Genomic DNA, 27,738 nt, shown 5'->3' with positions numbered 1-27,738 from the left:
TTTTTTGCATATAAAAATTTTTCCTTCTACATAAATAAAGCTAACTTTCTCTCGAGCTTTTTTGCAAAACAATTTCTGCAAAAAAAAAAAAAAAGAATCTTCGCATATCAAAACCATAAAGAATAACTTTGCAAATTTAGTCTCAATAAAATTTCACAATTTTTAGATTTGTAGGTTTTTTTTAATTCAAAATTTTTCTTTTATAAATTAAATAAATTCTCTTGCAAGCTTCCAAAAAATTCCAAAAATCATATCTCCACATATCAGCAGTAGAAAAAAGACTTTTGCGAATTTAGCGATAAATTTTCTTGTGCAATAAAACTCGAGAAGGGGAAAAATACGGTAGAGGGGTCCAGTGGGCTGGTAGCCCCGCTGGAGGTGGCCAAAGAGGTGGGACTCGTAGATCTCTTTTTTCGCAGTTGCCCACCGCGGAACCAGTCACAACGCGACACCCGTCTTTGCAACATCAACCATATAAATAAATAAATATAAAATTGTAACAAGTAAATCAAAAACACAAACATTTCTGGTCTATCTTCTAAAAAATTGCGATAACAATCACAATTATCAAAGTCGGGGAAAAAAAAATGTCCTTTGGAGTAAAAATTTTCCCGCGCTTATTCAAAAAATTTTAAAAATTCAAAATTAAAAGCGCGGGGAAATTTTCCACGTGGGAATTCCGAAACCCGGGAAATTTGAAAATGCAAAGTTGGATTTAGTATCGGGGCGGGGTTAAGCCCGGCGGTGGGGGAGGGGGCTGAGCTTTTCAATAACTCTGTCTCTGTTTGATAGATACAGGACGGAACTCGAAGACGGGACTGTAGTGAGTACGTATGTACAAATATACTACATGTGCAGATATAGATGAGTGTATGTGCCGTTGGTGGGGCGGTGGGGGGGGACCACCAGGAGGGGCAAGAGCTGTTACCGAACATTCACTCACCGGCCGTCGACGACGCCGTTGTGCCCGATACACGTTTCTCCCGAGCACGGTCAGTCTTTTCTGTTTAGTTTTTTTATGTTTTGGGTTTTTTACGTTCGTTTTGAAAATACCTTTCGGATTTAATAAAATTCACATTCATTGATCCAATAAATAAATGTGATTGTTAATTTAGTAATAATAATATTTGTAAAATAATTGTAATGATAAATATTTAAATAAAAAACTAAAATCCATTTGGCAATTCATTTATTAGACGTGCAATTTTGTGGAGGCTGTTACTTTTTTTTTTTTTATTTGTTTTTATTATTAATGGTGCTTTTTTTTAAGATTAATTTGTGAAGTGAGTGGTTTCGTGAAATGGATAAGTGTGTGATGTGCAATAATTATTTTTTTATTTTATTATTAAAAAAATATTTCAACCGGTGGTGAATTTTTTGAGTAAGTTTTTTATATTTTATTGTGATGATTTTTTTTTTTATTTTTAATTAAATATTACTCTTAAATTTTTAAATTAAAAAAATTAGAAAAAAAATTTTTTTTTTAATTTTTTTGGCTCCAAAAAAATTTGGAAATTTTGAAACAAATTTTTAAAAATAAATATTTTGAGAAAAAACTCCAAGTGTAAATTTTTTAAAATGTTTTAAATTGAAAAAAAAAAAATTTTGAAATTTTGAAAAATAAATATTTTGACACAAAAAAGTTTAAAAAACTCCAAGTGTAAATTTTTTAAATTATTTTAAATTAAAAAAAAAAAAAAATGATAATTTCAGTTTTTTAATTAATTCATTAATCAATTTGTTTGATCGATCCCGACGGTTATATAAAAAGAAATACTTTGCATAGATGTATTTTATTTTATTTGTATTTGTAATGTGTGTTTTATTGATGTTTGGGCTCGCGTGCGCCAAAAAGGCAATGGATAATTTTTTTTTTTTTTTTTTTTTTTTTTGGAAATATATTATACGTGCGAGCGGTAATTTGTTGAGCACGTGTGTTGATGCTCCGCGAGAGCGCACGTGCTTGCGATAGATTAGAAATTTTAGATATTTTGAGGAGCTTTTTTTTTTTTTAATCACGGATTTTTGGTTTATTAAAATTGTGTAAAGAAGAAATAGTAAATTTTTTTTTGAAAAATTAAATTTGAAAATTATTTTTTATGAGAGAAGTAAATAAACTCATGTGTAGGATTTGTAAAGATTTTGGTGGCAATTTTTAAAAGTAATTTAGTGAATAATTAAAAAAAATAGGTCATTTATTTTTTAGGTGAAAAAAAAAAATTGTTTTGTTGAAATTAAAAAAGTATAAAGTGAGAATTATTTCAAACAATTAGTAAAAATGTGTAAAAAATTTTTTGATGTAATTTTTGAGCCTGAGGAATATAAAAAGTTAGTTTAAAAAAATTGATGAAATTTTCTGATTGAAATGGAGTTAATAGGATTGTTAAGGATAATATTTAAAACTTAGAAATACTTAGAAAAAAAATTTGATATTGAAATTAAAAGATTCTTGATAATTTTATTATCTAATGTAAAAGCTAAACCTTCTTAAAAATAATATTTTATTCAATCATGAAATAAAATTATAAAATTGCAAGATATAAGAATGAAAAGTTCTAAAAATTAATTCTTAATTCTAATTTATTTACTGAATGAAATTAAAATTGTAAAATGTTTGCCGATTTTAGGATCGTTATTTATTTACAATAATTGCTTATCAAAATTAACATATAGTTACAAATTTCAATGGTAATTTCATCAGAAATATTTTAAGAACTGGATCAAACATTTAACTAAAATCTAAATCGAGTGTTGTAATAATACAAAATTTAAGGCGTAGACTCTATATAAAAAAATTGCAACAAAAGAACATTTTTTAGTAGACAGTTTATTTTGAAAGATATTAAATATTATTGTCTCAAAAAAATTTTTTTTTGCTCCAAAAAAAATTTTCCTTTTTTTTTAACACTTTCAAAATTCAAGTAAATTTTTTTTTCTTCATATTTACGAAAAATTACTCATTATTACAATTTTTAATTGTCTTACATCCTTTTGTAATTTTTCTTGTACTTTGTAAAATGATTGCAATTTTACAAACCTTTTTAATAATAGTATCAAATAAAAATTCTTACAATTATAAATTAGAAATTATCAAGTGTATATTTGCAGTGCGATTAAAATTTTTCTGATCATTTAAAGAGATTATAAAAATTCTAAACAATAATTTAAGTCCATATTTATTTTATGAATTAGTAATAAGTATCAATAGAATATAATTTAGAAGTTAAAAAAAAAAATCAAAAAAAGTATTTTTAAAAACTTGAATAAAATTTTTTTTAAATTTGATCAATGACAAGACAATTGCTCCGATTTAAACAAGTCTTTAGTTACAATTTAATTTTATATCAAGCTATATTAATACAAAAAATTCTAAGTTAATAATTGATGCGTTTTTATAAAAAAAAAAAAAATAATTTTAAAGAAATTTATGATTTCAATGGAGTAAAATTTACTTAAAAAAATTATTGTCTTCTTTCAAGATTTTTTAATCAAAAAAAAAAAAAAAAAAAAAAATTGATAAAAAATTTACACTTGAAGAAATTAAAAAAAAGTATTTGTGCAGATTTAGAAAAATTTTTTTTTAATATATAAATGTCGAAATAATTTTTTTAAAAAAAAAGAACAATTTTGGCCGGATGAATTTGGTATAAAATAAAATAGTGCGACATGTGTTTAATTATTTAAAAGTTGGGTTAATTAAATATTACGGGTTAATTAAAAGTTTAACGTTTTATCGGTTATCAGTTATTAGAGTTGGGATACTCTTTAATTTTTATTAATTGACAGTGCGAAATTTATAGATATTTGCATAGTAGAATATGTAATTATTTAAGGAGTTTATTAACTTTCATTTAAATTGTCATCTCGTATTTTGGCTTTGTTTTACATTTTATTCTATCGCTTATATTATATATTGTTTGTATATTCGGACGTATTTAATCCGATTGAATATTTTAATCGTTTTAGGTCAGAAAGCTCCGAGTTTACTTTCACGTTTTTAATTATCGCTCCTTGTCAGTGGAAAATTGTTTTAGAAGTTGTCAATAACAAAATAGAAAATAATTATTTGATTAGATCTTTAAATTTTATAATTCGTGAAATTTATATATTTAAACACATTGTTTATTTTTGTGTCAAGTAAGCTTGTTAATTTTAATTAAAAAACTTTTTTGTTTGATAAATTTACACTTGCAATTTTTTAACTTTTTTTTTTTGTTGGAAAGTTCATTAAAAAAATTTTTTTGCTGTCATATATTTTTTTTTTAAAATAACCAAATTTTTATTTCATACAATATTTTCTTTTTTTTTTTTTATTTAATGTAATTATTTTTAGCATGAAAATTATTAAAGAAATATTTTATTTTGATATAAATTTGACAATTTTTGTAATATTTAAAAAAATTCTCTGTGTACTTTTTTTTTTTTTTATATTTTTTGAAGAAATTAACAAACAATTTAATTTTTACATTGACTCTTTAGATTAAATGATTGAAATTTAATTCCTTTGAAAAATTCATTTATCAGTTGTGAAATTCTAAATGTAATTTTTTAGCTGTCAAATTAAAAAAAAATTTTTAATGATTTTTTTTTTAACGGCAATATTATTTTATTTAAATATTTTGAAAACACAAAATTATTCTTTATTTAATAATTTCTTATTAAATTTAATCGACGGAAATTATAAATTATATTTTTTTTATTTCTTTAAAAGAAGTTAAACAAATTTAAAAAAAAAAAAAAAAAAAAATAGTCTTGATTATACAATTAGTAAATTTTTTTAATTCCAAAAGTACTGTAATTTTCAAAAGAATTTTTTTCGACATAAAATACAAAATTAAAAAAATAATTTTTAAACTTACAAGTACCATACTTTTTTTTCTCACTTTATAATTAATGAAATGTTATTAACTCATTGAATTTTAAGTGAAACAAACAATTTAAAAACAATTTTTTTTTTCAATTTTTATTTACTTAATAAAAAACTTAAACTTGAAACTCTGAACTTTAAAATAAGTTTAAATTTCTTCTTGTATACAAAACTCAATTAAAGAACTAATTATTATTAATTTATTGTATAAGATATTGATATTGTGTTAAATTTTTTGTCGCGAAGAGAACAAGAGCTTGATTCCCGTCGTCGGTCAGATTTGTCGATTCAAAATATTTTAAATAAAAAAATCTCAAGTTTTTCTTTTCAAAAGTAGTTAAAAAAAATTTTTTTTGAAATTTATTTTAAATTAATTAATTTTCATATTTTATTACAATTAGTGCATCTGATTTTTTTTTCATATGTATTTATTAAAATAAAAAAAAATTATTAAGAATTTCAATTATTCAATTTTAAAGAAATTAATAAAAATTTCTTCTTACATCAGTAATATTTCCTTTTTTTCTTAAAATTATTTTTTATATTAGAATTATTTCTTCTTATTTGAAAATTACTTTTTATAATTATTTATATAAATCTAAAGAAGAAAAATTTCAATTAATATTGAATTATTTAATTTTTAAGAGACTGATCAAAATTTTTTTTTTTCTATTTAAACTTCTTTACATTTGTTAATAAAATCTTGAAATAAAAAACACTAGACAATTACTTACGAGAGCGTTTATGTATAAATTACAGGTGAAAGGTCAACAAACGAAAAGTGGATGGAATTAAAAGCCTGGACTGTCCGGTTTATCAACAAAATTAGCCAGAAGGGAGGTCACAAAACAACCCAAAAGGGGAACAGAAAACGAAGAAGAGAGTGGAGGATAGCCTGCCACCTATATAATCTATAAAGTGATAATTTATTACAACCTATACCCTGGAACCTAGAAGACAACAAAGAAGCAAACAATATAACCTCGGAAAAATATTAACCAGAAGCCGTGAGTGTTGGGCCGGCGAACTGCTCCCGTGGTGCAAGGTGGCTCCGACAAGCGGAACTGGTTCCAAAAGATGTCGAGCACCGCGGAGAGTCCCGACGGTGGCATGGCACTCCAGTCGCATTATTCACTTAGGTGGAACAACCACCAGGCCCACATTCTCCAGTCCTTTGAGGCCCTTTTACATGCCGAGATTTTCGTCGATGTCACTCTCGTTTGTTCTGACAACAGTTTGCGTGCTCACAAAGTCGTCCTTAGTGCCTGCAGGTAATTATTATTATTAAAAAATATTTAAACAACAATAATACTTTTGCTTTATTAAATAATGAATTTTGTGAAATTGCGCTGTACTTTTTTAAAGATATAAGCTCAGCCTGATATTACACTCATTGAGAGCTTTCATTTGAGTACCCACATGCATTTTTGATATATTTTTCATATATATATATATATATATATATATATATATATATATATAAATATATAAAATATATGAAAAATTGATGTGGATACTCAAATGAAAGGTCTTGATGAGTGTAACACCGGAATGGACTTATATCTTTAAAAATGTCAATAGTTCACGAGATACAAGGTCATTTCTTAATTATGAATCTAGAGATAGAGCATTTTCGAATGCAGCGTAAATTTTCTTTTCTTGTAAACAATTAACATCTCACCAAATTTATTCAAAAAATAAACCACTCAAAGTATCACAAACTCAAGCTAAAACAAACTCTATTTAATATTACCTCCCAAATGAAACTAAAAGTACCTCAAACAAACTCAAAACATTTCTCTTAACTTAAAAAACAACCCTCTAACCGCAAACCACTAAAAATTTCTTCCCTGTATGTTACAGCCCGTTCTTCGAGAGGATATTCGCGGAGCACCCGTGCAAACACCCGGTGATAGTCCTGAAGGACTACAACTCCCGTGAGGTGGCAGCACTAATCGACTTTATGTACCGCGGCGAAGTGCGGGTAGGGCACGAAGACCTAGCAAACCTGATGCGAGCCGCAGAAACGCTGCATGTGCGCGGACTAGCCTCGTCAGAACCGCGACCAGTGAGTCCCCCAGCGACGCCAACAGCCGCAGAGACGAGCGACGAACTCTTAGGTTCTGACCGACTGACCCCGGAACCGCTTCGGCAGTCGACGCCGCACGACGAGGAGTCAAGCTCGCCCAGACTGGCATCTCGGGGGTTCCGGGAACGGGAACGAGAACGAGAACGAGAACGGCTACCACACATGACGCACCTGAATTTCTCCCTGCGAGACTGCACCTCGCCGCTCCCAAGGCGAAAGCAGGCCAGGCCCAGAAGAAGGTCCGGGGAACTAATCCCCCAGGACCTGAGCAAGCCGCACCCCCCTCCAAGCCCGAGTCCGCCCCTGAACTTCACCAGCCGGCACTCGCCGCAGAACTTCCAGCTGCTGCACCAGCCCTCGGTCGCCCCGAACGAGGACATAGCCGAGAACTTGTCGATGAAGCGGTCGGAACCTTCTCCTGCGGAGCAGATAAAAACGGAGAGCGAGCCGGCGAGCAGTCCCAGGTGTTCACCCCTAACTGGAACCGGCCTGCAGCCCGACAGTTCCATCCACGACCTTCCGCCGTCGGGGATGCCGGCTCTGTCCGCGCTGTCTTTAACGCCTCCCCACCACCAAAGCGAGTATCTGGCGAACCTGAGCCACCTGGCGGCTCACTGGGGGCCAGGTCCCCAGCAGGCGCAGCTCCCCCACCACCGAGAAGACAGTCCGCATGCGAACAGGCTCCACCCCTTCCAGGAATCGGCCTTGACTCCCAGACGGTCGGTCTTTCCCATGGACGGAACCTCCCTTTTTCCGCCCGGGGGCCTGGAACGGGGCCTCCTGCTCGCGGACTTACACGACAGCTTCAAGCCTGAGGCCCTGCACGGCCTCTTCGGCGGCGCGAACCTCATCCACCACCCAACCAAGAAGTCCAAGAAGCACAGGGGCGAAGACGGCCCCCGCAGGTGGTCGGACCACACCAGAATGCCCCTCGGAAGGCCCAAGGGGCAGCACAGCGCCCCCCGCGGTGGCCCACCTCGTTCCTGGACCAACGCCGAACTCACTGAGGCCCTCCAGCACGTGTGGAACAAGAAGATGACGACGTCTCAGGCCAGCAGGATCTTCGGGATTCCCTACAACAGTCTTCTGATGTACGTCAGGGGCAAGTACGGCAAGAGCTTGAAGCTAGAACAGCTCAGGAAGGACTGCACCGGCGGTGAAGTCATGAACTCTCTTAATAACAATGTCAAGGCTGTTCCTCCGCCCCAGATGAGCCACCCCCTCGGGCTCTCCCACCCCGACGACCAGTTCCCCACTCACTCGCTGCTGCACCAGGGGTTCTATCCGGATTTTGGTGCAGCCTTTCCAGTTCCGGTCAACATGGTTCATCTTCTGCCGCCCAGTGAGCAGAAGGCCTTCGAAGCCGCCGGGAACCCGGGCGCTGGACCTTGTGAACTCACTCCACCCAGCAGGTCGCCCTCTCCCGGCGCGGCGCTTATTCACGAGATTCCGCAGACACCTCAGTCCGCTCCCGCGCTACTGCAGCAGAACGGAGAATGAGGGACGTGGAGCGACGGCTGGGAAGCTGGATAGTCCCGTCCACGTGAGAGCTCTCTTTTGTAAAATTATTATTTTTATTTATAGTATTATTATTATTATTATTGTGTATTGATGATAGGATTATTATGGCTAATGGTAATTATTGGTGTTAGGCGAGGACAACAAGTGTTGATTATTGTTGTTGTTGTTGTTATTCATGATTTTGTTCGGTATACGAACGGGGTTGGAATTTTCGGGTTTTTTTATATTAAAATTTCGTGGATTTTTTTCTTTAATTTTACGATTATTAATTACTTTTTTTTTTTTTTTAAGAAAAACAATTATAATTAATTAATTTTTATTGGAAAATTTTAATTAATTTGTAAAAAAAAGTAATTGCGAATTTAATAATTGGATTTATTTGATTTTTTTATTTAATTAGAAAAATTAATAAAATCAATCATAGAAAATTTTTATTTGAATTTTTAAAAATTTGGAAAATTTTATCATATTTGTTAATTAAATGTAAATTAAAAAGAAAATCATTAATTATACTTTCTAAAAATCACACTTGAAATTTTCTAAAAAATTCAATTAGAACAAGATTAATTTTTCGTATTTAAATTAATTTTTTAAGATACAAATTAAAAAAAAAAAAAAATTGATTATACATTCCAAAAAATTTTTCAAAAAAAAAAAATATGAAATTTAATTTTTTTTATCTAAATTACTTTTTAAAAAAACACAAAAAAAAGTGATAATATGTATCTTTAAAAAATCATAATTAAAATTTTCCAAAAAAAAAAATTAATTTAAAAAAAGAAATTAAATTAAAACAAGATTTATTTTTTAGATTTAAATAATTGTTTTACAAGACAAAAATTAAAAAAAAAATCACTAAATATTCTTTCAATTTTTCGCAAAAACTACAATAAAAATTATTAAAAAAAAAAAGTACAACCCCTTACGCGTATAAACAAATAAATAGAATATGTAATGTAAAAAAAAAAAAAAAAAGATAAAGAAAAAAGGACCGGCTGAAGAAGGCTAAGTCAAAGAGTTTAAACCCGCGGGAAAAATGTCTCTTATTTAACATGAAATTATATTTTATTTTATTTCATATATATACATTTATATGATAATTTAACATGTTGCGTATTTATATACAATATTTTATTTATTTTATTTGAAATTATCTTTTTATATTTCGGATACGGTGCAAGGAGTCTTATCTGATGTTTGTAACAGAGTAAGACCTCGGTTGTGTGTGTTGGATGTGCGTATAAACAGAAGCATAAAGGGATGAAACGAGAGTAAGGATAAGGACAAGAATAAGGGATGGTAACCGGAAGGAAAACAAGCGCCTCTTTTACCCGTCGTTCATCCTCTCTAATGTAAAGAGATCTCCTATATGCAGTGCAATGCTTTAAATTGAAAGGGAACTTTTGAGACGACGGTTTTCCACCGAAATTACGGAATTCAACCTAGTGTGATATATATATATATATATATATATATATATATATATATATATATATATATATATATATATATATATATATATATATATATATATAAATATGAGGAGGGTTCGTGCAAGGAAGTAGAGAGGACGTTTTTTTAGTTGCAAATATATTTATATAAATTTTTATTTATAACTTGCTTTTTTTATCCGGCGAGGAAACGAGCGAAAATTGAAAAGAAAATGAGGGGAAAAAAAAACATGTTTAAAGGTGCCCGAAAGAAGAGAGTTTTTTAATATTTTACGATGGAAATATCTAAGTTTCTCGTGTTTTAAGAGTTTGAAAAAAAATTTTAGTTTCAAGATGTTTGAAAATTTCCAAAATTGAATTTTTTTATTTTTGGTAGTAATTTTTTAGGTTCAAAATTAATTAATTTTTTAAAAAATAAATTCAAAAGTTTTTTATTTAATACCAAATTAAATTAATAATTTTTTTTTTATTTTTATCAAAAATTAAATGAATTTTTTAAGAATTTTTTCAATTAGTTTTTTTTTTTTATAAAGTAATTACAGAATTGTAAGTTATATATTAAAAATCTCGACAATTTAATTTTAAAATGAACCAAATTAAAAAAACAATTTTTTGCGGCAAAACGAGAATAGAAAAAATTTAATTTCAAAATTTTTTATTAAATTTAAAAAAAATGATAAAAAAATTTTTTGTATGAAATTTAATCTTCTAAAAATCAATTTCTTGTCATTTTTTGTATATCTCTCATCTTTTAACCAGAATTTGATATTAAAAGTAAAAAAAAAAATTTTTTAACCAAAATAAAAATTGAAAATCAAAAATCAAAATTTTACAATTTTTTTTAAGACTCTTAAAACACGATTTATATTTTTACTAAAAAAATTAAAAAATTCTCTTTTTTTTTATATCTCCCTAACAAGTTTTTTTTTGTGTATAAAAACCCGCACGGGAGAGTGCAATAATTGAGGATAAATTGCAATGTTTAATTTGTAAATACTAATTTTTTAATTTGTTTATATAATTAAAAAAAAAAAAAAAAAAAAAAAAAAAAAAAAAAATTTTGTTGATTTTGGCGTGAGAAAATTTTTTCCAAAGAACGAGGGCTATTTAATTAACCAAATATATAAATACAGATTGTTTAAGAATTTTTAAAAATAACAAAAAAAAAATATTACGCTCGTATCGTAGAAAAAAAAAATAAAACAGTTTTGAAGACTAAATATTATAAAATAAAACTAAAACAGTAAGATAATTAAATTTAAAAATAAAATATTTGGATAAAGCATTATTGTAACGATAATTAAAATTAACAGTAATAAATAAATAAATAAATAAAATAACTATTTCGAAAACCAGACGGAAGCGCAGGGTAACTAACACATCAGGGATAGCCACAGACAAATCTACGATAGATAAATGTTGAGATAAAAAAACATATTAATTAAAGAATAAATAAAAAATAGAAAAGTAACAAATGTAATTGATATAAATTATATAATACTTGATTGATTATAAATAAAATAAATAATAAATAAATAAAATGGAACTGATAAGTTTGAGCGAATAGGTAGGAGGGAGGGGGGTCTGCCGCAGGGACGCTAACTTTAAATTTATAAATATTGAATTGACGTAACAGAAGATATTGAGAACGTCGCGTAATCGCACGTTAAATTGGATCCGTATAAAGACTTTATTAATTAACTGTGTGAATGGGTGTTATTTTTATCAAAAAAACTCAAATCCAACCTTCGACAATGGAGGTTATATATATTTCAATTTAAATATGTATAGATATATATATATATATATATATATATATATATATATATATATATATATATATATATATATATATATATATATATATATATATATATATATATATATATATATAAACAGGGTTATGTGTATTTAAGTACCTAAAGTCTTTTAAACAAGTAACCGATTTAATGCGTTAGGTTTTTATTGTATGTGAGCGAATGGGTTAATAACAATAGACATGTGATAGGCACCACGTGCGACTTCAGTATTATTTTTCAGAACAAACGTAAATTTTAACGTACGCAATTGAGAGAAAATATTTCAGCGTTCTCTTGAGGTTAGGTTTTCTTCGCTCCAATCGGTTTTGTTCTTTTTTAGGAGATAAGTTCGGAAGAAAGGAAAGTTTTTTGTGCAATACTCTAAATTTTTTTTTTATGATTATTTTTTGGGTCAAAATTGGTGATTTTATTGCAAATATAAGTTTAAAAATATTTTAATTTATGGATTTTTTTATTGCGTAAATATGGCGGAAGTTTAAAACAAAATGGAAGTTTCTATTGCAATATTTTTAGTAAGATTTTGAAATTAATAATTTTAATGAGATAATTTTTTTGGTAAAAATTGGAAGTTTTTATTAAAGTATTAAAAAAAATTTTTTTTATTCATTAATATAATTAATTCAGTTTAAAATTTTTAAAATTGATGAATTTTTTTTTAAATATTAAGTAATTATTTACAAGTTTGGTTCACTCTATTTTCAGCCTATCTAGGTGAACAATTAGAAGTTATTCTGCTTGATTTTACAACGCATTTATGATAAAAAATAAATATTTCAATAGCTTTTTTGCATTCAAAAGTTGGAAAAAAATTTAGCTCTCATTTTTTCGAATAAAATTTCTAATTTCTCTTTTTTTTTGATATTTTTGAGATATTTTTTTTTTTTAACTACATAAAAAAACCAAAAAATTTGAATTTCACAATTTTCAAAATAATTTTTCAATTTTTTTGAAGATTTGTCAAAACTTTAACAATCAACTTTTTTTTTTTTTTAGTTCATTTTTTTATGTATTTTTCAAAAAAAAAAAAAAAAAAAAAAATATATCAAGAAAATCAAATAGAAATTTCGTTCAAAAATGAAAAGTAAAAAGTTTGACGCCACTTATACATATTTACCGAATTTTTTACAATATTATAATATTAAAAAAAAAAAAAGTTATGTAAAAAAATTTTTTAAGTGCAATTTAAAAAATTAATACATTAAAAATTTTTATCTGTTAAAAAATAAATAATTTCAATTATTTAAAAATAATTTTTGACCAATTTCCGCAACTAAAAAAAAATCACCCGCCAATTTATACAAAAATAAAAAATTTACTTTTAAACCATTTTGACGCCCAAAAATAATTGTATAATTAAAAAAAAAAAAAAAAATAAAAACGCTAGCCTCAAAAGAAAAGCCGAACAAACGGTTAGTTAGGTTTATAACATAAAGTGCTTTGGTGATAGATTTCTCCCTTAGGATATTATTTGCAATAAAAACAAAAAATATAAAACGAAAAAAAAAAAAAAAAAAAAAAATAAAAAAAAAATAAAGTATTTATTTAGCGGGAGTTTATTTTTTAGCACATATTAACGCACAAGAGACTTAAGAGAACAAAGAATGAGAGATTGTTTTTTAATACAAGGTTGTATTCGAACTCCAGAATAATCCGAGCGCATGCGCGCAATACGACTGATTAAAGAAAACTATAAATAAATAAAACTAATAAATACTAATAGTATACAATTCAATACAATAAAATAGCTGCCGGTAATTAGGTACCATATCGTATCGCTGTTAAACAATGTTGCAACATATCAATTACCTCTATCAATATTTGTTACATGTATTTTTAATTATTATTATTATTATTATTATTAATATTATTATTCTTAAAATTATTATTGATTATAGATTTGTTTCTGGAAATATTTTAATTGTTTATACAACGGCAATATTTTTAAATGAATTTAAAGGCTGACGCCTAGGCTATTCTAATGATAAATATATATTAACATTTACATACAATTACAATAACAATAACAGTAACATATAAATAAAGAAGAAATATTAATTTTTAATTACAGATAAAATAACGATAGATTTATTACAGATACAAAGTTAAATTTATTTTCAATGCGTCTATTGGCGAAAAATGTTTACATTAAGTTCCTACGACAATTACAATTTTAATACAGATATATTATCGTTACGCTGTGCTATTTTTAATTTTTATTTTATAAAATATCTATAAATAAGCATGTAAATAAATTTAACTCTTTTTTTTTTTTTTTTTTTTTTATTGTATTTTATTATTTGTATTCGGATACAACCTGGATCGACTTTTTACCCGATAAATTTTTTAAGTTTTTGGTAATATGCCGGGGATTCCCCGACTGAGCACCTGACGATTAATATTGAGCGTCTGCCGGTAAAGAAGGGAAGAAATGTTTTAAATTGCTTTGAAAGGTAATACAATTTTGTACTTACCTCGGGGAAATTTATTTACCGGCTCGGTGTTAGGCGAATAATTATAGAAGAAGAAATCTCTAAAGTCGATCTTAAATTAGTGCGGTATTACGGAAATTGCCGAATTAAAATTGTGGAAAATATAAATTTAAACTTGTGATGTCAAGGTTAATTAAATAAAAAAAAAAAATTTAATTGATAATTAAAAAGTCAGTGAAGAAATTAATTTTTTTTTTTAATTAATAAATTAATTTTTTTCAGAAAATTTTAGTCTTACATTTCAATGTAGTTAAATATTTATTTAATTACAATTTAAAAAATGAGTTCATTTTTAATTTCTAAAAAATTGAATATAAAAATTTTTACTGTGTAAATTATGACTTTTGTTAATTACACTGTACTTTCTTAAATATTGACGTTTTAGAAGATATAATAAGCTCATTTCGATGTTACACTAATCATGAGCTTTCATTTAAGTACCCACATGGCATTTTTCATATATTTTATATATATATGGTATTTGTGAAATATATAAATATATAAAATATATGAAAAATTGATGTGGGTACTCAAATGAAAGCTCTTGATGAGTGTCATGTCGGGATGAGCTTATATCTTTAAAAATTTTAATAGTTGACAAAATACGGTGTCATTTTTTAAGATATAAACTCATTTCGATGTTACCCTCATCAAGAGCTTTCATTCGAGAACCCACATGCATTTTTGATACATTTTTCATATATATATATATATATATATATATATATATATATATATATATATATATATATATATATATATATATATATATATAATATATATAAATATATGAAATATATGAAAAATTGATGTGGGTACTCAAATGAAAGGTCTTATTGAGTGTAATGTCGAGGTGAGGCACAAATTCAAATCAAGACACAAAATTTTTCATATTTTCTTCAATTAAAAAATTAAATTATTCTTCCTTTTGTAAGCTTAAATTTTGATTTTCCGCGATCTTAATTAGCCAATTTGTGCGATACCCTATCAGTGAAAGAACAAAGTGTATAAATGAAGATAACAAGGCGTCTATTGACTCGCCCTAGCCTCTTGCTCTGACCATTTGGTTGTTGATAATTTGTAAATTATAATGAAGAAATAAAAAACTACATAACAGTGATAATTTAATTAAGCCACCCGATTAAAACAAATATATATCGATATATTTATATGTACCATATTATAAAGAAGAAATAAGAAACAAAAGTAACAAATAAAAAAATATATATTAAAAGTAATTATTAATAATAAACAGATGCCGCCACCCAGTATATTTTTTACAGGTTTACAGTTTATAATATTTGATATTAACAAATAATTATAAAATATAAATACAAATAATTACACACGTTTTTTAGCGTTAAACAATATTTTAACAATGTGACTTATTTTGAGGCTACTGCGACATCCCTGGCCACGGGGACCAAATATATTTTTTATGCATTACTATTATTGATATTATTATCGAATTTTTTTTTTATTAGAATTTTCTGACGGAAAAAAAAGTGGAAAAATTAAATTCAGGCTCTAAAATTAGAGTTTTTAATAACTGCTAAGTCCCTCTAGAAAAAAAAAAAACTGTAAAAAATACAATTTTATTAAAAAAAAAATGTATTTTATATTTTTATTAATTAATTATCAATAAAAAATTTTTTTTAATTGAAAAAAAAAATTTTTTTTTAATTAAAAAAAAAAATAAGAATTTTTATCCAAAATTGTTTTTTTTCCAAATTTAGAATCCTTTTATTGAAAAAAATAAGAAAAAAATTTTTTTAATTAAAAAAAAAAAAAAGAATTTTCATTTAAAATTATTTTTTCCCAAATTTACAATACTTTTTTCCAATAGAAATTTATAACCCCTTAAATTAAGAATTTTTTTTTGAAATTAAGTAAATTTTACTCAATTCAAAAATTTCTTCTCTTGATTCAAGTCAAATCTTTAATTATTTTAATCCTTTTTGTCAATTTACGAATTAAAAATTATTAACTAATAATTTTCCAATAAAAAATCTTAAAAAATAAAAATACTTGCAGTTTTTTCTACAAGGGACTTGTTTTTCCTCAAAAAATTTTTCCACTTAATTTTTTTCCATGTAAAAAATAATTTAATTATATCGATAACGTCGCAGTGTCGATAAATAGTCATAAAAGATGGATGCTACATACATGTGATACATTACCGCTGGTTACTTCCTAGCCTTTGACGTCTGTAATTAATTAACTAAACAAATAATTATTTTACGGAACGTCGGAGGCTCCACTAGTTCACTCACGCACTTCACCATTATAAAAGGTTTTTTATTGACGATGAATTTATATTTTACTGGATTTATTTTGAAAAACATAACTTATAATTATAAATTAATAGAGAGGAAAGAAGATATTATTAATATGACGAAGCAATGAGGCTAGGGGTGAATGCTTACTTAATTAATTAAGTTAATTACCGACTTACAATTAATCATTATTTAGTTAGTATTTTATTGAATAAATAAATAAATGAATTGGGAAGATAAATTTAATGTAATCTTCCTCTCCTGGACACCCTCGTACTTACCGACCCTACCTAAGGATAATATAAATCTAAATCTAAATTTACATTAATTAATTACCCTTAATAAACTGTACATACCAATTGTAAAAAAGGAGTTTTTATTACTTATTTTTAACCTTTTAATATTTATTTTTAAGGTCCTTTAGTGGTAGATATATTTAAAAAAAATTAACAAAAAATAAAAATACCTATTATATTATTATTTCGACTGTATTTATGGCAATTTAAATTAAATGTACATTTATAGAGTAAGATATTGATTAATATAATTAAATTAATTATTTGTTAACGTCAAAAAATAAATAATAAATTATTTAAACATTTTTTATTGATTATTTGTTAGATCTTTACACTCCTAAATTTTTATTTTTAAATAGTTTTAATATTAAGATAATTTTCAGGAAAATTTCAAGTAAGCAATTTTTTGTCATTAATAGAATTTTTTAAAATTAAATATTCAATTAATAGAAGGTTAAAGATTTTAATTAGTTGAATTTTTATTCATAGAAATTTTTTTAATGGACTATTTAACAAATTTGGTACTCTAAAAATTTAAAGAAATAAAATTATTAAAAATTTTAATAGACTATTAATCTAATGGAACTTGAAATTTTTTTTAATGAACTATTAAAAAATTTTTTGATAGATTTTAGAGCTTATAAAATTTTAATAAATTTTATTAGTAAAAATCTGATTAGTGGACTATTTAACTAATGGAACTCCAGAATTTTATATTAATGGACTATTAATTATTAAAAAAAATTTTTTATCGATTTTAGAGCTTACAGAACTCTGATAAATTCTATTAATAGAATTCTTATTAATGGACTATTGAAAAAAAAGAAAATTCAATGGACTATTAAATTTACGGAATTCAAAAATTATAAATTTTCAATCAATAAAAAATTTTAAATACATGTCCATTAATCAACTATTAGAAATCAATAATAACTTTTTAATTGCTCCAACAATTTTTCATACAAAAAAAAAAAAAAAAAAAAAAAAAAAAAAAAAAAACTGCGACCATAAATTACAAAAAGCAATTAACAAGATATCTCCGATAAAAAGAAGTTATTTTTTGAATCTTTAATCAACATCCTCCACTAACTGCTAAAAAAAAATTTTTTTCGTAATATTTTTTACGACCTTAAATAGGCGGGACAACAGCCACCGGTTATAAAAAATAATCTTCCATTTCGTTCTTGACTCTTCTGATCTCATCGCAAACTCTTAAATCCAAAAAATTCTCATTCTAAATAACTTCATGTAAATTTCAGTGTCATGTTTTTATTAATCAAAAAAAAAAAAAATATTTATGGAAGAATACATTTAAATTAATAAGAAGGAAAAATAAAATCTGTAAAGCGTAGAGTGAAGATTAAATAAAGTGAACGATTTAACACGTAATATCTTTAGAGTTCTCAGCGACTATACTAAGCTGATATGATGATGGTAGTCTTAGTTTGATAAGCACACGATACTTGACTTTGATGTCGTCAATAAAAAATAATTCGCTTATTAAATACAAGGAAGATATTACGAGATTGAAAGTAAGATGGGATGCTTTGGAAACCTATCATTAAGAGCGATAACAGAATTATCGTTTCACATATGTATAACGAGGGATAGGATCGTGGCGAAATTTTCGAAGCGCCGGCAATTACCTCTGCCGATTATCGGGCGATTACGTTTAATTTTGATCGAGCCCTTCCTTCTTTCTTTTATATTTCTTCTCTCCTTTTTTTTTTTTAAATAGTTTAGTTCAGATCGACAATCTACTACTTATACATATTATTATTATTATTATTGATTTGATAATTTGAATGATGATAATAATAATCCCTACAGTAAATTTTTTTTTTATTCACAAAATAAAAAATTACAAAATTACAAGTGCGTATTTAGAAATAAAACTTTTTTCTATTTTAATATGACAAATTTTTATATTTTAAAATAATTGCAAAATTATTTTCTATAAAATAATTTTTTTTGTTTCAAAATTCTAAAAATTAAGTAATTAATTTTATTTAAATAAATGTAGTAATGTTAATAATTTATTATTTTTAATTTTTTACTTCAGAATTTATCAAAAAGACTTAAAAAAAAAAAAAAAATATAATTAATATTTACAAAGTTAAATTTCAGATAAATTAATCGAAGCATTTGTTGATAATTTGGCATTTAAAAATTGTTGGAGCTAAATAAAAATTTATTTAATGTAAAAATTCACTTTTGATTTTTTACAATTAAATATTAAAAAAAAAAATTAGTAATTATTATTATCATTATTAAATACAGGAGGAAGAATATATAAGAAAAGAAGAAACAAAAAAATAAAAATAAAGAAAGAAGAAAGGAAAAAAAAAAAGAAGATGGTTATAGATATATTATATATATATAGGATATAGGTATGGGGTGCGAGGAAGGCTCTTGCCCGGGGCTCCTGTCATTCATCGATTGATGAGTACTCATTCCAACCAATTATTGTTATTCTGATTACATAATAAGCCCAATCGAGCTTGAAAGAGGAAAAGAGGAAAAGAGGAAAAGAGGAAAAGAGGGGGATGAGGGAGGGGGGAGATTGTTTAAAAAAATTTGTATGTGTGTTAGCACACACAGAGCGATCGATTCCTATTAACTCTTCGGAAGTGAAGGTACACAGTTGAAGTCAAAGTCGGAGTCGGAGTCGGAGGTTCGAAGTATAATTCGCAAAAGGGCTCGGCGAACCCGGTTCCGCGAATTCTCCTGTAATCGATTCCATCATGTCGCGGGACCACCCGGCACGGCCCTAATAAATAATAAATAAGTAATACATCGCTCGAAACAACCGTCGATCTGTCATGCGGGCATAACGCTCAGAACACACGATTTATTTATATATTTATATATTTATTCTATTTTATATAAATTTTGAATTTTTTAATTTTAATAATTATTTTTGGAGAATTTAGCAGATTATTTTTTTTTACGCTTGTAGAATGCTCAAGTGAGCCAAGACATGATTTTAGCAAAGTAACACTTGGAAGGTGTCATCATTAAAATAAAGCTTTGCTCTGGATTAAGTATCAAAATGTTCAGCCGGTGGAAGAGGGTCTTCGGAATCAATTTTCGTTACATGATATTTTACTAAAGAATAGAATTTTTTTTTTCTGCCTCTTTTTTTAACTCGTCTTTTTTACGAATAAGTAGTTTAGAAAGTTAGCTTATGGATATTTTACGATTCAATGATTTTTTGGAATTTATTTTGTGATAATAATAATAAACTGTAAAAAATCAGAAGTTCATTTTTACTCCTATCACTTAAAAAAGAAGAAATTTTGATTTTTTTCAGTGGAGTCATTCCAGAGTTAATTTTTGAATTTTAATTCGAGTTTTTACACTAAATAAATTTTTATCAAGCTTCAACAAGCTTTAAATGTCATCAGATTTTTTTTTTGACAGTATTTTTAATGATAATAATAATAAAAAATCTTGAAATAATTTTTAAAAAAATCTTAAAATAGTCTCAAAAAAATCTTAACAGTCTTAAAGAAGTTTTAAAAAAATTTTTCAAGACTATTTTAAGATGACTTAACAGCGACAGAGTTCCGGAACATTAAAACGGAGTGTCTTAAAAAGTTCTTAAAATTGTCCGATAATAAGTTTTCAATAATTTTATATTCAATTAAAAAAAAAAAAAAAAAAACGTATTCAAAAATGTAGCGGTTAGAAAGTCGTAAAATAAAATTAATTTAATAAAAAAAATTCATTTAATTTACAGAATTTTTTTTGTACCTTTTCTATCTGGACTTAAGAATGATTATTATTGTTATTTCAAAATAAAAATCATTTACTCTAAAAATTTTTCACCGTCTATCATTATTATTAATTATTATTACTTATAATAAATAATAAAAAAAAATAAAAAAAGAACAAAGAAAAAACAAATTTTAAAATAACTGAAGGAGTTCCAAGTAAATATTTATTTAATCGTGATAATTACTATATAACGCTTTGCGGTTGATATTATTATTAAAATTTGACATAAAGACTTGTTGTACGTGCTCAGACGACATACGAGTTAAGTGTGTACGACTCAGAATGTAACTTGCTCCGAACTCTCAAAACTCCCAAACTGTAACTACATATATAACACAAACCGAGCCAACTATTTATGACCGCTCTGCGTTTAGTTCTAAAGCGCACAAAATAACCCACACACACATAAAAGGTACACACACACTTTCTGAGCGTTCTTTAACTTTTACACTGTCCTCCTCATATTCGCCAAACTCGTAACTCTCTTTTCACGGTCAGCGGAATACCAAAGTGAAACATAGTAACTCGTAACTATAAATATTATAATTTATTTCTCAAGATTAAAGGAAGTTGTTACCAGACCACCGATATTTTTCAATAATTTACATCCAACCCCTTCTACACTCCCCACCCCTTCCCGCTTTTTATTTTTTTTCTTCTTCTTCTTCTATTACCTTCTCATTATTTATTATTTATTGTTTATTATTTAGTTGGTCCCTTTTTTCAAATTATTTAACTCGGTGGGAGTTACAAGGGCATTAAGAGTTAATGCCACTCTAAGTTTATGACCCCGATCATTTTTTAACTTAAAAAAAAAATACTTCCTCTATTTTTGTGAATTTAATTTTTAGCTGAAAATTTGAGATTTTAGTTTTTTAGAAAAAAAAAGAAATAAATTTTTAGTTAATTAGTAAAAATGCAGAAAAATCATAAGAGACTTTTTTTGCATAAAATTTAATTAGTAGTAATGTTAATAATTTATTATTTGACACTGCAAAGCCAAAAAGGCGTATGTTTTAACTTATACGCCCTTTTAGCTTTAGGACATTGAAAATTTAGTGACCTAAAGCCAAAAGGGCGGATAATTTTTTTTGCCGATTACTTTGAATTGTCATTTATATGTTACTAATTTTTCTGCATAATTGAAAGTATATATATATATATATATATATATATTGATTATTAAATTACAAATAGGTATTTTTAAAGGTTATTAAGGTAAAAGACCCAGTTATTGACACTTGCAATTTTATTTTAATTAAAAAAAAAAAAAAAAACAAATCAACTCTAATAAATTAATAAATATAATTTTTGAATTATAAATTTTAAGAAAATTGCTTTTTTTAATTAGAATAAAATTGCAAGTGTCAATAACTGGCTCTTTTACCTTATTACAATTTTAATACGAATTCTGTTTATAATTTTAATTGAAAAATAAAAAAAAAAAAAAAAACAGTTGCGATATCTAACATTGTTGGTGAGTCAGAGGCGCGAAATTCAACAATATTAAATGATCTGGATTTATTTCTTAGAGTTAAATTTTATATTTCAGAGCAACAATTGAAAGTTTTTTTTTATACGCCCTTTTGGCATAAAATCCTATCTAGCTATAGTAAAAACCTAAACTATAAAAAAAAAAGTCTTGCTTAAATTTAAAAAAAAATAGAAAAAATAGAACCCTAACTTAAAAATTAAACAAAGCGCGCACGCGTCGGCATTTCGTTAGTTCCCGTAATCGCGAGCGTCACGCGAGCAAAAGATCCTGGGATTCCGCCGAAAAATTAGTTCTGTAGTTTTAATAAAATTTCAGGATTCACGCAATAGAAAACAACCGCCAATAGAATTAGAACAATCCAAAAAAAAAAAAATAAATAAAAACGCTAACTTATTACCCTTATTATTATTATCTCACTCTCTCGGCGGGCAATTTAAAATTATAAAAAACGTGGGAAGCCGCAAAGACCACGGACATGAGCGTACCCAACAAATTCTCATTTATGCTTTATCATAAATTTATATTCATGACTTCGAAGGAGCACTTTTTACGAGCCAAAGGCCTATACGTCTCCATCTTTAAATCTCTTTCTTCTCTCTTCATCTTCTTTCTCCTCTCCCGGGCACCCGTCCTCAAACTCTGTCTTCACTTCCGTCTTTTCGCCTTGTATTATTGTCCTTCGTACTCAAATTGGCAATTGCCGATCGGTAATTGGTTAATAAACCGATCTTGTGTATCACCGAATCCCGATTTCTCGCGACCACTTGTTACTCCTTAAGTAGTTACGGCACTCGCCAGTCAGACACGCTCACAATATTTTTTTTTTTATAATTTTAGAATGATTTTTTGAGAATAAAAATTTATTTTCAATAATTTTCAATAAAAAAAAAAAAAAAAAAAAAAAAAAAAAAATTAGATTATTAAAAAAATTTCCTCGTCTTTGCCGAGTTTCGAACCCGGTTCTACAAAATTATATTCGCGCGACTTCAAACAATAATTTATTTAATCTCTAAATACAAATATTCTAAAACATTTAATTTTTTACTTTAAATTAAAATTCTGGCTTAATAATAAGATATACGAAAAAATTGACCAAGACTTTTTTGTACAGAATTTAATTTTCTATAAAAAAGATTTCCTATAATTTTTTCGTATCTTCACTACTTAATTCACAATTTAGATTTAAAATTTCTACGAATTTTTTTTATATTATCTTTGATAGTAACTTGTGTTATCCGTATGTTAAAGCGAGTACTGATATGTTGTACGCATCCCAAAGCCGAAGCCACACATAGTACGCACGCTACAGTATATATATAACATATATGGGGTTCGAGCTTGGAGTGTGTGCCGATTAAGAGTAAAAGGCTCTTTATACTTTTTACCAATTATTTTTTTTCTTGCACGTCAAACAGTTTTGTCCAGCAAGTCAAATAATAATAATTTGTTTTATTATTTTATTATTTAAATTGCTTGGTTATTATTTTGGGTCTTTAAGATAATTATTTAGTATGTTAACTTACTACAACCGATAATTATTAATATTTACAACAAGTATTATTCAAATATTATTCACGATGCTTTTTTCAACCTCTTTTCAATAAATCTTTCATTGTTATATTTCTTCTTTAAGTAATATTAATAATTATTTTTTCATTTCATTTCTATTCAAAAAAATTAATAATCTTTATTTGTATTTTATTATTAATTAAAATTCTAATGTTAGATAATCTCAAAACATACGCCCTTTTGGCTTTAGAAAAAGTTTAGCCTAAAGCCAAAAGGGCGAATAAAAAAACTTTCAATTGTTGCCCTGAAATATAAAATTTAACTCTAAGAAATAAATCCAGATCATTTAATATTGTTGAATTTCACGCCTCTGACTCACCAACCATGTTAGATATCGCAACTGTTTTTTTTTTTTTTTATTTTTCAATTAAAATTATAAACAGAATTCGTATTAAAATTGTAATAAGGTAAAAGAGCCAGTTATTGACACTTGCAATTTTATTCTAATTAAAAAAAGCAATTTTCTTAAAATTTATAATTCAAAAATTATATTTATTAATTTATTAGAGTTGATTTGTTTTTTTTTTTAATTAAAATAAAATTGCAAGTGTCAATAACTGGGTCTTTTACCTTAATAACCTTTAAAAACACCTATTTGTAATTTAATAATCAATATATATACTTTCAATTATGCAGCAAAATTAGTAACATATAAATGACAATTCAAAGCAATCGGCAAAAAAAATTATCCGCCCTTTTGGCTTTAGGTCACTAAATTTTCAATATCCTAAAGCTAAAAGGGCGTATAAATTAAAACATACGCCTTTTTGACTTTAGAAATTTATTTTTTTATTTTTACAATTAGAAAGTGTTAATAGAGCGATTAGTAAAAAAAAAAAAAGTATACGCCCTTTTGGCAATATATATAAATATATATATATATATATATATATATATATATATATATATATATATATATATATATATAATATATATATTTTAAAGATATAAGCTCATCCTAACATTACACTCATCGAGACCTTTCATTTGAGTACCCACATCAATTTATCATATATTTATATATATTATATATATGTATATATGAAAAATATATCAAAATGCATGTGGGTACTCAAATGAAAGGTCTCGATGAGTGTAACATCAGGATGGGCTTATATCTTTAAAAATGTCAATAGTTCAAAAGATACAAGATCATTTCTTAATTATGTATCTAGAGATAGATCATTTTCAAAAGCAGCCTAAATTCTTATCCTGGCCTAAATATTTAATATATATTTTAAAAAATACCTTTAAATAAAAATATAAAAAAAAAAAAAGCTACTTATACTAATTTTCCATAAAATTTGTTGGGGTAAGTTTATAATACACTTATAAACAAGTGTAGGTAATTATTATTATTAGGGCATAGGGATGGAGTTAAAGATCAGTAGCAAAGCAGTGGAAGCATAAGCATAAGCAGAAGTAGAAACAGCAGCAGCAACATCAAAACGTGATCGTGTGTAGTTGATCGAGTACTTTGTAGTCGAGTAGTATCAAGAGGGGTTTGTCGACTACTACTTTCGCTTGCCTTGCCTTGATCAACTAAACCGACTACCTCATACTCAGTCTCTTCAAGTCCTTTATGCGACACACATCATTTTATACTCAAGTACTTGGATCACCACGACATCATTTATTATTTTATTGACTATTATCGATTTATTGATTATTAACTATTAAATTTCGGGTGTTTTCTCCGCCAGTTGCTTCTGAGGACTAATAACTACTGAAATGTTGATGATTAATTTACGGCTGGTTATCGTGACTATTATTCTGACGCAGCGCAAGTATCTCAGTGCTAGGGGTGAAGATGCCTTACAAATTCGGCAAACCTTTAATTCTAATAATAATAATAATAATAATAATAATAATAATAATAATAATAATAATAATCGACGTGATAGTATTAATAAAACGGATATGTTGTATCCTGAACATCAAATACCTGCTGTTATTCAACCTGGAAATATATCCAAGTAAGTTTTTCTTTTTATTAATTTAATTATTTTTTATTTTTTAGCATTAATTTTATGTTAAAAAATTTATAAAATTATAAAAAAAAATTTTAATTCTGAAAACATAAAAAAATATCAGAAAATCTTGTCTTGCCAAAATTGGGCATTTTTTTTCTAAACGTTAAGTAAAAATTTTATTTAAAAAATTAACATCATTTAAATTTTTATCTTTCTCAAAATTTAACAAAAATAAAAATTTCAAATTACTTTTTTTCTTTTTTCAATTAATTTAACATTTAAAAAATTCAATTAAAATTTTTTGATGTGTTAATTTTGTAAAAAACAGAATTATTTTTAAAAATTCAATAGAAAATTTGGTCTTGGAATTTTTTTTAAACGCTATGTGTAATTTTTATTTTAAAAAATAGTATTATTTGAATTTTTAAAAATTTTTTTATTATTTTCAAAATTGAAAATAAATATTTAAAATTGCCATTTTTTTTTAAATTAATTTAATATTTAAAATTATTAAAAAAAATTTTTTAACAATTGTTAATTTTGGGAAGAATAAAAATATTTAAAAAAAAATTTTTTTTTTAAACACTAACAAAAAAATTTTAGTTAAATTTAACTAAAATTTTCCATGAAAAAAATTTTTTTTTATTTCTTCACAATAGTATCGTAACTTTTGCTGATATTTATAATTACTATCATCTTGTATTTTTGTATTTAAATAATAATTTTAAAGAGTTTTATTGTTTTGATTCAAGACAAAAAATTCTTGAATCAAGTAAAATTAATTTAAATTAATAAAAATTTCTTCTATTGTAATAATTTATCAAAAATAATAAAAAAAAAAATTAAAAAAAATAAAATTTCTTCTAAGTAAAAATCGATTGAATAAATAATAAAGTTATTGCAATAGAGTGTATTACTGACTTAATAATTTAGCTAATGTACTAATGTAAGTAACCGCGTGGCTGGTATGACAGAATTCACGGCGCGTGTGTAAACTCGTCTGGTCTACGTTACGCGGTGCTCGATTTAGCACATGGGGGTCGCGAACACCACGACCCCAGACGCCGCGACGCCGGCATTGTGTCTCCTCTCATCTCTTTACTTACACTTACACTTAGACTTAGACTTACACAGATCCATAGAGATCTATCTCATCTTCATCTATATATACTTAAACTAAGCTCTGCAACGCTAATTTTACAATGGAACACACGTGCAACGGCAACGTCCTCAGTCCTCAGTCCAAAAAAAAAATAATAAATAAAGTCTTTTCAATTCTAAACTATTTTTCTTCTTTTTGTTTCTCCAATCAAAATGTCGCGCTGCCGCTAAGCTGGCTCACTGCCGGTACGCAATCACTCTTCCGCCAATCACGCCTTTGTCATCTTTTTCTTCTTCTTCTTCTTCTTCTTCTCTATATTATAAATAAATTATTTATTATTTGTTATTTATTATTATTTGCTAAGGACTCGATTTTTAATGCAAAAACATGTGTACATGCATCCGTATATATAAGATAAACTCATACGAGGGATCTCGTGACCGAGGACCACCCAGCGCACGAGCTCAGCTCTTTCATCGGCTTATTAAACTAGGCCACGAGCCACGTATTTTAGTTTACTTTATATATACGGTAAATGATACACTAAATTGTTTACTTTATAAACGCAAATGTTTTTTTTTTCTTCTGGATTCAATGAAGATCTTTCATTGATTCAAGAAAAATTTTTTTTTTTATTTTTATAAATATGTAAAACTTTTTTTAGTTTGAGAAAATTCATTTTTTAGCCAAGAAAGTTAATTAATTGTTTTAAAAAAATTTTTCAGATAAGAAAAATTTTATTTCTTCTTTTAAAAATTTTTTTTTCAATAAATAATTTTGTTAACATTTTTTAATTTTTAAATTGTCTTGAATTAAAAATTCACTTAAAAACCTCAAATTTTTTTATAAAAAAAAATGTAATGACTTTCTTAAATAAAAATATATCTCAAAATTTTTTTTGATAAATTTATCCCTTCAAGAAAATTAAATTTTCTTTTTTAATTTTTTCAATAATAAATAATATTTATAAAAAATAGTAAAATGTAAGTAGTAAACAATTAAATTACTTA

At 26.5% G+C, this 27,738-nt stretch overlaps 2 protein-coding genes across 8 annotated transcripts in view; both read left to right on the top strand.

The window, feature by feature from the left end:
- The window catches only part of Nord (neuron derived neurotrophic factor nord), a 106,955-nt gene that overhangs the window by 75,850 nt on the left and 3,367 nt on the right, over window positions 1–27,738 (top strand). For 2 of the 7 annotated variants that reach the window (XM_074249509.1, XM_074249512.1), the window contains exon 1: window positions 25,357–25,629. The exons of 3 other annotated variants lie outside the window; for them this stretch is intronic. In XM_074249509.1, the coding sequence (XP_074105610.1) occupies window positions 25,385–25,629 (245 nt within the window). In that variant the 5' untranslated portion in view covers window positions 25,357–25,384. Of the gene's footprint in view, window positions 1–24,882; window positions 25,630–27,738 lie in introns of those variants that run through there. 2 more of the 7 variants (XM_074249510.1, XM_074249508.1) reach the window with 2 other exon arrangements.
- Window positions 930–9,025, top strand: Lov (BTB/POZ domain-containing jim lovell protein). Its single transcript, XM_074249506.1, has 3 exons — window positions 930–1,381; window positions 5,627–6,138; window positions 6,731–9,025. Exons 2-3 carry the CDS (start codon window positions 5,945–5,947, stop codon window positions 8,454–8,456), a joined length of 1,920 nt encoding a protein of 639 aa, XP_074105607.1. The 5' UTR covers window positions 930–1,381; window positions 5,627–5,944; the 3' UTR covers window positions 8,457–9,025.

Source organism: Cotesia typhae, unplaced genomic scaffold, assembly GCF_013202065.1.
Source record: "Cotesia typhae breed Kobodo isofemale line unplaced genomic scaffold, CoteBio_Ctyphae contig_50, whole genome shotgun sequence".
Lineage (NCBI taxonomy): Eukaryota > Metazoa > Arthropoda > Insecta > Hymenoptera > Braconidae > Cotesia > Cotesia typhae.
The sequence above is the reverse complement of the archived record's forward strand: the minus strand, read 5'-3'. Positions and strand labels throughout refer to the sequence as shown.

Coding starts and splice junctions, on each gene's coding strand:
- Lov (XM_074249506.1), top strand. CDS start 5,945: ATGTCGAGCACCGCGGAGAGTCCCGACGGTGGCATGGCACTCCAGTCG. Junction 6,139..6,730: donor GTCGTCCTTAGTGCCTGCAG/GTAATTATTATT, acceptor TGTATGTTACAG/CCCGTTCTTCGAGAGGATAT.